Source organism: Sardina pilchardus, chromosome 2, assembly GCF_963854185.1.
Source record: "Sardina pilchardus chromosome 2, fSarPil1.1, whole genome shotgun sequence".
Classification (NCBI taxonomy): Eukaryota; Metazoa; Chordata; class Actinopteri; order Clupeiformes; family Clupeidae; genus Sardina; species Sardina pilchardus.
In genome coordinates this window covers 27,685,054-27,697,553 of record NC_084995.1, presented here as the reverse complement: position 1 = coordinate 27,697,553, position 12,500 = coordinate 27,685,054, and the positions used below count along the sequence as shown (strand labels likewise).

General features: G+C 41.9%; 1 protein-coding gene across 1 annotated transcript in view; it reads left to right on the top strand.

The window, feature by feature from the left end:
- The window catches only part of sema6ba (sema domain, transmembrane domain (TM), and cytoplasmic domain, (semaphorin) 6Ba), a 39,975-nt gene that overhangs the window by 16,471 nt on the left and 11,004 nt on the right, over positions 1-12,500 (top strand). Inside the window, exons 10-12 of the mRNA XM_062551678.1 lie at positions 9,928-10,059; positions 10,527-10,676; positions 11,125-11,304. Coding sequence (XP_062407662.1) covers positions 9,928-10,059; positions 10,527-10,676; positions 11,125-11,304 — 462 coding nt within the window. The remainder of the gene's footprint in view (positions 1-9,927; positions 10,060-10,526; positions 10,677-11,124; positions 11,305-12,500) is intronic.

Below are 12,500 nucleotides of genomic sequence, written 5' to 3'. Positions count from 1 at the left end.
AAAAGTTTTCTTAAGGTTCTCTAAAACTAAATGTGTGTGTGTGTGTGTGTATGTGTGTGTATGTGTGTGTGTGCGCGTGTGTGTGTGTGCGTGCGTTTGTGCGTGCATGTGTGCATGTGTGCGTGCGTGCGTGCGTGTGCAGATGTGGATGTGTGTGTGTGTGTACGCGGAAGAGTGGTCACGGGTACAGGTGCGGGGTGTGAAACGCTGTGTGTTGAATGCAGATAAGAGCTTAATGTGATTGCAATAAGTTCCTGATGCAAATGAAACTGGGAAATTTATGTCAGGAGAGGGCAGCCCCTGTAAATGCCAGCAATAATAATATCCCTCACAGTAAGTGGGAGAGCAAGAGAGAGAGAGGAGGGTGTGTGTGTGTGTGTGTGTGTGTGCGTGTGTGTGTGTGTGTGTGTGTGTGTGTGTGTGTGTGAGAGAGAGGAGGTTGTGTGTCTGTGTGTGTGTGTGTGTGTGTGTGTGTCTATGTGTGTGTCTGTGTGTGTGTGTGTGTGTGTGTGTGTGTGTGTGTGTGTGTGTGTGTGTGTAAGAGAAAGAGAAGGAGGAGGAGGAGGAGGAGGAGAGAGAGAGAGTAAGAAATGTGTGTGAGTGAGAAAGAGTATATGACAGTGAAAACCACTGACAGGGTATCACTCAAGGACAGTGCAGAACTCCTCTGGATGTGCCAGATTTATGCCCATTTAATCATCTCCAGTCTATCATTGTGTCTGCACCCAAGGGTAATATTAAGTGGAGGAGAGCCTACCATGGCACCACAAAATGGAGTCCACCACCATCAGGGGCCATAAGACAGCTCAGTGGCCCACTGTAGAGCTGTTTGGAAACCTGCAGCCATCTTGTGCCTGTGTGAGATTAATGGGTAGCACTTCCTTTTACAGTCCCCTAATTACTAGGTATTTACCAGGTAACAACATGGTAATATTAAGTAATTATGTGGTAACTAATATAGGTAAAAAGAGGGTAACTACAGAGTAAATATAAAACAATTACATAGAAATGTCTTAACTATTACAAAGAAACTATTCTGAATTAATGTTTAATTACTTCTGAGAATGTACAGGTTACTACAGAATAATTATGACACAATTACTACATAAAAATAAAGAAATTATGGCCATGTTCCCTTGTAATATCATTCAATATTTCAGCCATCACGTTACCTACCATGTAATTATGTGGTAACTATACTGGTAAAAATGAGGGTAACTACAGAGTAAATATAAAACCATTACATAGAAATGTCTTAACTATTACAAAGAATCTATTCTGAATTAAGGGTCAATTACTTCTGTAAAATAAAAGTAACTACAGGATAATTATTACACAATTACCACATAAAGAATGAGAAATCATGGCCATGTTACCTAGTAATACCAATCAATATTTCAACCATTCAATTACTTATTTAATATGTAATTGTGCTACTTTGGCTGGTATTAAAATGGTATTTACTGGGAAAGAACAAAGTTGTTTCTAAGAAACTACATTCTTTATTTCCCTTTTATTTTGCTGTCATCACCAGCACATAGGCCTATACCCATTTATCATGCATGGGTTTATTCAGTACTTACCTCATAACAACAACTCCATCAGGGTCCATCTTCCTTATTACTGGGTCATTGTACATACTGATTAAAATGTACTTGGTAAATACATGGTTTTTTCCATTGTACTGATGTCCGCACCTAACTGTCACCATGCATTTTCTGCAATATTACCTGATTAAACCGAACTAATTTCCAGGTAAATAAGATGAAACTGGACTGGAAAAGAAAGCCTGAATTTTTACCATGTTTTTAACAACCACTTACCAAGTAATTATACAAAGACATGTCTTTTTAACTCCAACCTACCATGTATACATTCTGCAATATTACCAGGTTATAAATAAGTAAATAAGACGAAACTGGACTGGAAAAGAAAGTATGAATTGTTTCCATTTTATTAACAGCTTCTTTCTAACTAATTACACAATGATCCGTTTATTATTAATTCCATCCATTCAAGTTATGACCGTGCATTTTCTTCAGTATTACCAGGTTATTCACAAGTATTTTCTAAGTAAATAAAATGAAACTGGACTGGAAAAGAAAGTATGAATTGTTTCCATTTTATTAACAGCTTCTTTCCAAGTAATTACACAATGATCCATTTATTTTTCATTCCATCCATTCAAGTTATGATCATGCATTTTCTTCGGTGTTACCAGGTTATTCACAACTATTTTCTAGGTAACTAAAACGAAACTGGACTGGAAAAGAAAGTATGGATTATTCTCACATTGTTAACAACTACTTTCCAAGTAATTACACAATGATCCATTTATTATTAATTCCATCCATTCAAGTTATGACCGTGCATTTTCTTCAGTATTACCAGGTTATTCACAAGTATTTTCTAAGTAAATAAAATGAAACTGGACTGGAAAAGAAAGTCTGGATTATTCCCACATTGTTAACAACTGCTTTCCAAGTAATTACACAATGGTCCATTTATTTTTCATTCCATCCATTCAAGTTATGATCGTGCATTTTCTTCGGTGTTACCAGGTTATTCACAACTATTTTCTAGGTAACTAAAACGAAACTGGACTGGAAAAGAAAGTCTGGATTATTCTCACATTGTTAACAACTACTTTCCAAGTAATTACACAATGATCCATTTATTATTAATTCCATCCATTCAAGTTATGACCGTGTATTTTCTTCAGTATTACCAGGTTATTCACAAGTATTTTCTAAGTAAGTAAAATGAAACTGGACCTCAAAAGAAAGTCTGGATTATTCTCACGTTGTTAACAATTACTTTTCAAGTAATTACACAATGATCCATTTATTATTAATTCCATCCATTCAAGTTATGACCATGCATTTTCTTCGGTATTACCAGGTTATTAACAACTATTTTCTAAGTAATTAAGATGAAACTGGACTGGAAAAGGAAGTATGAATAAATTCACTATTTAGGTTATTCTTATTTACACATTCATTACACATGCATTACACTCAATCTTCAATAGTTTTCAATAGGCTAACTTTCAGTTTCAGGTAGGCTATCGAATGTAATACAACCAACATCCAAGCAGTAAAAAAAATCATACATAGACTTTGCTTTTGCTTTGCATTAAAATAAAATACCACTATAGCGGACAGTTATTCAATAAATACATTAAAACGGCTCTTTCACGCCACTCCAGCAGCGCAACAGACAACTCACTGTGCAGGCTAGTTATGGATGGACAGACGTCTTCAGCGAGGCTCGTGGTCCGTGGAGATTCGGAGATAGGAAGAGTGCGAGTGGCCATGCAGGCTATATCACACAAAGTCATTCGTGCTAACAGCTAGGTCTTGCTGACTAGCTGAAGAAGGCTTTATACTCACGGGAAACTCTCGGTCGCAGTCCTCGAAATATTCACTTCCAACACAACTTCACCGTCTAGCAGTAATGTTTAATTGAGTCTTTTACCCACTAAACACAAAGGTGTGTTAGGCTGCAGTAAACTTCTCCCTCTAGACAGTCGTTCTCCCTTCTTCTCACCGTGCTTCTCCGTGGTGTCGTTAGTTTCTCCCTCGTGTATTTCCTGACCCTTGACCTAGCTCAATTTTCATTGGCTCAAATAATACAAACGTAGGCCTAACACAAAATACACATTTCCATTATTTTCACTTTTAGAATCAAAACATAATATCTTGACAACATTTCAGTAACTATGACATTATAAGCAAAATATTTTCAGCCTACCCATAGGCCTACTGAAAACGTTGACTCTTGCAGTCATGTTTGTTGAATTTCATGCATTGGTTTAGATGAAAATAGTTTGTGTATAATTTCATAGTTACTGAAATGTTGTCAAGATATTATGTTTTGATTGATAATTAAATTATATTTTGTTTATAGGCTAATGAAATTATAAGCAAAATATTTTCAGCCTACCCATACTGAAAACAAGACAAGAGTCAACGTTTTCAGTATGGGTAGGCTGAAAATATTTTGCTTATAATGTCATAGTTACTGAAATGTTGTCAAGATATTATGTTTTGATTCTAAAAGTGAAAAGAATGGAAATGTGTAATTTGTGTTACATTTGTATTATTTGAGCCAATGAAAATTGAGCTAGAGGTCAACGGTCAGGAAATACATGCGGGAGAAACTAACTAGGCTACACCACGGAGAAGCACGGTGAGAAGAAGGGAGAACGACTGTTTAGAGGGAGAAGTTTACTGCAGCCTAACACATGTATAGCCTTTGTGTTTAGTGAGTAAAAGACTCACTTAAACATTACTGCTAGACGGTGAAGTTGTGTTGGAAGTGAATATTTCGAGGACTGCGACCGAGAGTTTCCCGTGAGTATAAAGCCTTCTTCAGCTAGTCAGCAAGACCTAGCTGTTAGCACGAATGACTTTGTGTGATATTCATGGGTTTCATCAGGTCCCTTTCCACAGGTGTGTTAATCAAGCACCATGCAGTCTGCATTGATAATCAAGGTGCTTGATTTTAAAAACCTGTGGAAAGGGACCTGATGAAACCCATGAATAGCCTGCACTGCCACTCGCACTTTTCCTCTCTCCGAATCTCCACGGACCACGAGCCTCGCTGAAGACGTCTGTCCATCCATAACTAGCCTGTACAGTGAGTTGTCTGTTGCGCTGCTGGAGTGGCGTGAAAGAGCCGTTTTAATGTATTGAATAACTGTCGGCTATAGTGGTATTTTATTTTAATGCAAAGCAAAAGCAATGTTTATGTATGATTTATTTACTGCTTGGATGTTGGTTGTATTACATTCGATAGCCTACCTGAAACTGAAAGTTAGCCTATTGAAAACTATTGAAGATTGAGTGTAATGCTTGTGTAATGAATGTGTAAATAAGAATAACTTAAATAGTGAATTTATTCATACTTCCTTTTCCAGCAGTTTCATCTTAATTACTTAGAAAATAGTTGTTAATAACCTGGTAATACTGAAGAAAATGCATGGTCATAACTTGAATGGATGGAATTAATAATAAATGGATCATTGTGTAATTACTTGGAAAGTAATTGTTAACAACGTGAGAATAATCCAGACTTTCTTTTCCAGTCCAGTTTCATTTTACTTACTTAGAAAATACTTGTGAATAACCTGGTAATACTGAAGAAAATGCACGGTCATAACTTGAATGGATGGAATTAATAATAAATGGATCATTGTGTAATTACTTGGAAAGTAGTTGTTAACAATGTGAGAATAATCCATACTTTCTTTTCCAGTCCAGTTTCGTCTTAGTTACCTAGAAAATAGTTGTGAATAACCTGGTAACACCGAAGAAAATGCATGATCATAACTTGAATGGATGGAATGAAAAATAAATGGATCATTGTGTAATTACTTGGAAAGAAGCTGTTAATAAAATGGAAACAATTCATACTTTCTTTTCCAGTCCAGTTTCATTTTATTTACTTAGAAAATACTTGTGAATAACCTGGTAATACTGAAGAAAATGCACGGTCATAACTTGAATGGATGGAATTAATAATAAATGGATCATTGTGTAATTAGTTAGAAAGAAGCTGTTAATAAAATGGAAACAATTCTTACTTTCTTTTCCAGTCCAGTTTCGTCTTATTTACTTATTTATAACCTGGTAATATTGCAGAATGTATACATGGTAGGTTGGAGTTAAAAAGAAATGTCTTTGTATAATTACTTGGTAAGTGGTTGTTAAAAACATGGTAAAAATTCAGGCTTTCTTTTCCAGTCCAGTTTCATCTTATTTACCTGGAAATTAGTTCGGTTTAATCAGGTAATATTGCAGAAAATGCATGGTGACAGTTAGGTGCGGACATCAGTACAATGGAAACAACCATGTATTTACCAAGTACATTTTAATCAGTATGTACAATGACCCAGTAATAAGGAAGATGGACCCTGATGGAGTTGTTGTTATGAGGTAAGTACTGAATAAACCCATGCATGATAAATGGGTATAGGCCTATGTGCTGGTGATGACAGCAAAATAAAAGGGAAATAAAGAATGTAGTTTCTTAGAAACAACTTTGTTCTTTCCCAGTAAATACCACTTTAATACCAGCCAAATTAGCACAATTACATATTAAATAAGTAATTGAATGGTTGAAATATTGAATGGTATTACTAGGTAACATGGCCATGATTTCTCATTCTTTATGTGGTAATTGTGTAATAATTATCCTGTAGTTACCTTTATTTTACAGAAGTAATTGACCCTTAATTCAGAATAGTTTCTTTGTAATAGTTAAGACATTTCTATGTAATGGTTTTATATTTACTCTGTAGTTACCCTCATTTTTACCAGTATAGTTACCACATAATTACATGGTAGGTAACGGAATGGCTGAAATATTGAATGATATTACTAGGAAACATGGCCATAATTTCTTTATTTTTATGTAGTAATTGTGTCATAATTATTCTGTAGTAACCTGTACATTTTCAGAAGTAATTAAACATTAATTCAGAATAGTTTCTTTGTAATAGTTAAGACATTTCTATGTAATTGTTTTATATTTACTCTGTAGTTACCCTCTTTTTACCTATATTAGTTACCACATAATTACTTAATATTACCATGTTGTTACCTGGTAAATACCTAGTAATTAGGGGACTGTAAAAGGAAGTGCTACCGATTAATGTTTCAAATAAGAATACACTACACTACGAGCTAGGTGCATTACAACTTCCCCAGAAAAACCCAGAGGAGTTGTTGTTCTGGGCTCGGAACAGAATAAAGCCCGCTGTTGAACAAATGTTCCACACACTAGCTGTGAAACAGCCACCTTTTAGCAGGACCTTGGGAGATAGCTGGGAGGCGCTCAACAGTAGGCAGAGAATGGCAGGATTATTACAGAAAGCCTTTGGGAAGATAAATGTTTTGTACTGAGAGCAGTCCGACGTCCGTTTATTCGAAAAGAGGCATAAGTGTGTGGGCTAATAATAAATGGAATCAGCTTAAGTGGATAGTGGAGTCAGGGCCGCCTCACTCGCTCATACTCTCTCCCCATGAATACATAGAATCCATGCAGCATTCCACACTCCTCACTCTCAGTATCCATCTCAATGAGTCTCCCAGTACGGCAGGGAGAGATAGACCGAGCCAGAAAAGAAAGAGTAGAATATGCATCAGATCATGTTTTATGCATTTAATGTACCTTAGTGAAATACATTATTAAGTATTATTGATGTGTTTAGGTGCAGCTGGCCTCCTGCTTTTGGTTTGTAATGTGGATTAGCGCCGTTTGGGCCCCCTGGTCCCACCACTGGTGTGTGTTCCGCTCGGCTCTCTGTGTTCATTTTCACTCACACTCAGCCTGCTCCAGTCCCGGCGCCAGAAAACTCTCTTTGACTCACCCCCCCCCCCCACCCCCCCCCCCCCCCCCCCCCCCCCCCCATCGTTTGAGTCTGTTTTTGGCGGTGACACCTTGTGCCCATTGGAGCGTGGCACAACGTGGGCGCCATGCCAACTAGTAATTAATGTGAGTGGCTGCAGGTGATCAGGGGCGAGCGTGCCAGACAGACCCAGCGCCCAGCGGAGCGAGGGAGGACGAAAAGGGAAGAAAAGAGGAGAGGAAGGGGAGGGGCCCCGGCCCCGGCAACGACAACAACAGACTCCAAAATTATGCCCCTTGCCCTCAATGAGCCGCGGAGTTATCAATAATGCGCGTGAATGGAGGGCATGCAGAGTGGTGTCTCTTGTCTTGCCGTGCTTCCCCGTCATGTCATTGGAAGGCCGGTGATTTATAACCAGTCATTGTTCTCCCTTTGTGTTCTACACCAGGCCCGGTGCAGCTGCACTCGATAAACCAGGTGTGCAAACACTCGTCTGCAAACGACTGTTTTTTTTTTCCAGCTCTCCCCAATAACTCACTCTGATCTGCCACATGAGTTAAGAAATGGGGCCGGCGCAGACGTAATTATGACAAATCTGAGGAATCACGAGTATTGTTTCAAACGGGCTTACCAGGAGCCCGCACATTATAAGATTCTCTCCTGAGAGACGTTTCAATTAAGCAAGCAGAAATCTGTAAACACCACGGAGAGAGGGACAGGAAGAGAGCATCCGTGAGAGAGCTAGAGGGGAGCGAGGGAGGGAGGGAGAGAGGAATGGAGGGAAAGAGAGAGAGGGAGAGAGAAAGAAAGAGAGAGAGCTTTAGCGTGTAATCCCCCAAATCCCTCTCACCCACCCATTCTTCGCCATTAAAAACCTGTCATTGCCTGCTCTGAATGCACCCGCTGTGGCCTGGCAGTCCAATCTGTGTGTGCAGCTCGGAGAGCCCGGAGGCCCTGGCCGCGCTCCAGATCACACCACACACTCGCCACCGGGCCCGTGGCTACATACTGCCCCTGCCGCCGAACAGAGCCCGGCTGTCTCGGGGGTGGCACACCTGGGGAGAGGCCGGGTAATGAGGCCTCTGGTGCGGAGACGCTCGGCTACCCAAGGAGCCCGGGAGCATCTGGTCAGCAGAATCAGGGCCCGCTAGAACTGGGCCAGAGTTAAGTCCCTCTAGAGGAGGGATTTCAGTCCTGGTCTCCTTTTGACCCATTTATGCAGTGAAATGGACTTGTGTGTGTGTGTGTGTGTGTGGACTTGGACTTGGACTGTGTGTGTGTGTGTGTGTGTGTGTGTGTGTGTGTGGACTTGGACTTGGACTGTGTGTGTGTGTGTGTGTGTGTGTGTGTGTGTGTGTGTGTGTGTGTGTGTGTGTGTGTGTGTGTGTGTGTGTGTGTGTGTGTCTGTGTGTGTGTGTGTGTGTGTGTGTGTGTGTGTGTGTGTGTGTGTGTGTCTGTGTGTGTGTGTGTGTGTGTGACGGTGGTTGATGCATAGACCGCTGGAGCCGTTGGGGTCTGTGTTGGTGTTGGTGGAGTTAGGGGTGGACGTGTTGTGAGAGGGAACAAGATCTGGCGTGACACGCGTGTGGAGCGCCGAGGCGGGAGGGTGCAGCCGGACACGGAGTCCAGTGACAGTCGCCCGCGGCGGCCCTCTCCGCTATATCTCCGCCGCCCGCCTCTCCAGCTGAAGGCCCCACTCGCCTCCGAGACCCCGGGATGTGAAGCATCATAGCCCCGAGCAGCTGCTCCAGGGAGACAGGGGGAGAGACACATGACCTTTCCCCGCTGTCAGGCAGAGGGGATTGGGGTTGGCTGTCAGAGACCCTGGCTCTCTGGGGATCCGGGGCAGCACAATAGGCAGGCGTCTGGCTTATCAGAAGAGGCTGGCAGGAGATGTGATGGGTTTTGGTGGAAGGCAATTTCTGGCTGAGATGAGACCGCTAAAGGCTTCTGAGGGACGATTAAATGCCAAAGTGGCATTTTATTAATGCGCTTCTCAGTCAAATGTTTGCGAATTGTTAGCAAATGGCCCACATATAATTGATGATGAGGATGATTGCGAAATGTGTCAAGAGACATAATTGCTGAATTATTATTCCAGTCAAGACACAGTGCACAGTGGTGCATGAGGTGCTTTCTAGTCAGTTGACAATGTTTATGAATTGTTTATTTTCACATTCATAATTTATACATTTTAATTCCTAATAATTGAAAGGAATTGCACACTCAAATAGTTTGAAATCTTTGACTTATGAAATAGTATTTCATATTTCACCTAACAAAGACTGTGTGATTGTGTGGTGTGACACATTGCATCCAAAATGTGTGCATGTGTGTGTGTTAGTGTGTGTGCGTGTACGTACTTGTACGTGTGTGTGCATATGTGTGTGTGTATGTGTGTGCGTGTGCGCGCTCATGCATGCATGTGTGTGTCATTATGTGTGTGCGTCTGCGTGTATGTGTGTGTGTGTGTGCATGTGTGTGTGTGTGTGTGTGTGTGTGTACAATGTAGCGTTGCTATTGCTGCAGCCCTTGGCTCTGACGGTGGCTGTTTGTTGTCGTGTCCCCCGCAGCATCCCTGGCTCAGCCGTGTGTGCCTTCGACATGCAGCAGCTGGCGCGGGTGTTTGAGGGGAGATTCAAGGAGCAGAAGTCCCCCGAATCCATCTGGACACCTGTCCCTGATGAGCTGGTCCCCAAACCAAGGTACACACACACACTGTTGTTTCCCTAAAGCATGTACAATCAGCGCATACACAGATTGCAGATCTCCACAATCCTGTCAGATTCACTTCGTGGTTGGTTGTGTTGGTATCAGAGTTTCCAGTTCTGTTTGGCATGCAGAACATGTATTTGTAGTCTCAGTAAGTGCCTCAAAAGAGATCATTTAGGCTTGGACAAGGGCAGTTAAACCAAACGCCTCAGTTTTTGGAGACGTCTCTTTTAATGGACTTTTCAAAACTCAAGCTAATTAACTGACTAATACCCATTTTGTCCAAATATCAATATCTATTCCACAAGGAGCCGGACCAGTGGTGTTCGGCTGTCATTGGCACATCCATAAGGTTCACTGTGGGAGATCAGAGGGATGCTGTTGATCCTGCTGTCAAATGGCGTTAGCTCGGTGCGTTTCATCCGAGGCCCATGGGTGTTGTTGTGTGTGCTCTCCACAGGCCTGGTGGATGTGCCGTCCAGGGCTCCAGGTTCAGCTCCTCCAACACGTTCCCCGACGAGGTGCTGACCTTCATTAAGACCCACCCCCTCATGGATGAGGCCATCCCCTTGTTAGGCCACAGGCCCTGGATCGTTAAGACCATGGTCAGGTAAGACCTTTTCAGCTCGAGCCTTGGACAGGTCTTTAACTGCCTTAACCACAGGGTACACCAATGAACATGCAAAAACAATCCCTTCACTCACCAGGCAAACGCCAGCAGCCACCGTATGAAAAAAGAGCCTGTTCCCTCTAATTGGCAGCCACACTGTTTTAAGAGGTTCGCTAGGCATTGTTAAATTCCTTTTTACGTACATGAAAGCGCAGGCCACTGCTGCAGTCTAATGTAATCCCTTCACTTCACACAGCCATAGAATGAAAAGGTACCCTGTCTGAGTCATTGCTAGTCATTGTGCTTATGGAGGTTTGACTTGGTGGTGTAATTATTCCAGGCCATAATTGCACCTCTGTATCATGGGTGAAATGTCTTTGGTCGTCTGTGCGGTCCCCATTGCGTGTGAGTTGGTCCATCACTGAGGCGCTTTAATGTTCGCTTGCAGGTATCAGCTCAACACCATGGTGGTCGACACGGAGGCCGGGCCACACAAGAACCGGACTGTGGTGTTCCTCGGTTCCACAAGGGGAACAGTTCTCAAGTTCTTAATAGTTCCTAGCAAGGACAGTCCTGGGTCCAATGGCAACATCTTCCTTGAGGAGCTGGAGGGTTATAACCCAGACAGGTGAGGAGTTGCTTACAGGAGAATCTCTTAAATGGCACTACCGCAAAGAATAGCAACAGTCCTTGCTTTATAGGTCTAAACAGTGTTTTATCAAGGTCAATGTTCCTTATTATTATTTGTGAGTGGTATTTGAGAATTGCTTTTATATCACATCCAACAAACTCTTGTCTAAATTGTATTTCATTAAGATGATTGATTTAAAGTGCAATGTTTTATGTTTGGGATGACTTTGTTAAGGCCTGGACCCTCGTCTTTCTTGTTCCATTTACCATGATACTCTAGGACTAGCCTACTTAATGGGTGTTTGCAAAGCAACAATAAAAAAAGCTTTATCCAACTTCTTTGACCTTAAAAGAGACAATATAAAGAATTAATTTTCTGCGGTATTGAGATTGCTGACCTTTTGGGAACAATTTGCATCCATTTTGGATGAATTGGAGTCAAAAGCCAAAACAGCTTACCCTGCCAATGCTAGCATGGCTGCCAATGTACCCAGCCAGTTTAAATAAACGAAATGGAAAGAGCGTCAGTTATTTTTGGAATGATCTAGATAAATAGTGTTCAATTGATCTTTAGGTTCGATGAATGTCACTGTCTCTGTCCAAGGAGAGCAATGCATTATTTAGCTCCTCCATTCTGTTGCGGTTGCCCTCATACAGAAACACTCACGTAGGCCTACTTCTTTTAAGTGTCCAGACCCATAAGCGAAGATAGATTGCGCTTACTAAAACAATCCCAGCAGTCTGTTTGAAAGAGAGACTGATGAACAAGGCTGATGAAATCAAAGGGCCCGAGTTGGTAGTCAAAGTGAAAAAGAAAACGGACAAACCGCAGTAAGATATGAGGCAGTGTTGTTGTGCCTTGCGGCTCACATCAAAGGGCATTTTTGCCTCTCTCTTAAACGAAGATCAAACCTCCGACGGAGAGGCAGGGCGGTGAACACGCGTGGCAGTGCCCCGTGACTGCCCCGCTGAGGTTCACCGCACGATCACACGACTCTGAACGGAACTTAATCAGCACTGGCAGGTGTTTTTGCACCACTTTACGTCAGTGACTTTTACGCTGGCAAGTTTGCGAGCAAAGTGCTGCCTCCGTTAATCAGGACTCGGTGGGGCAGGCCCGTCATGCCAACCAGCCGCCCGCCGCACAACAATAGCAAGCCGTCGCTAACAATCACACCAGTGATTTGGCTTCCT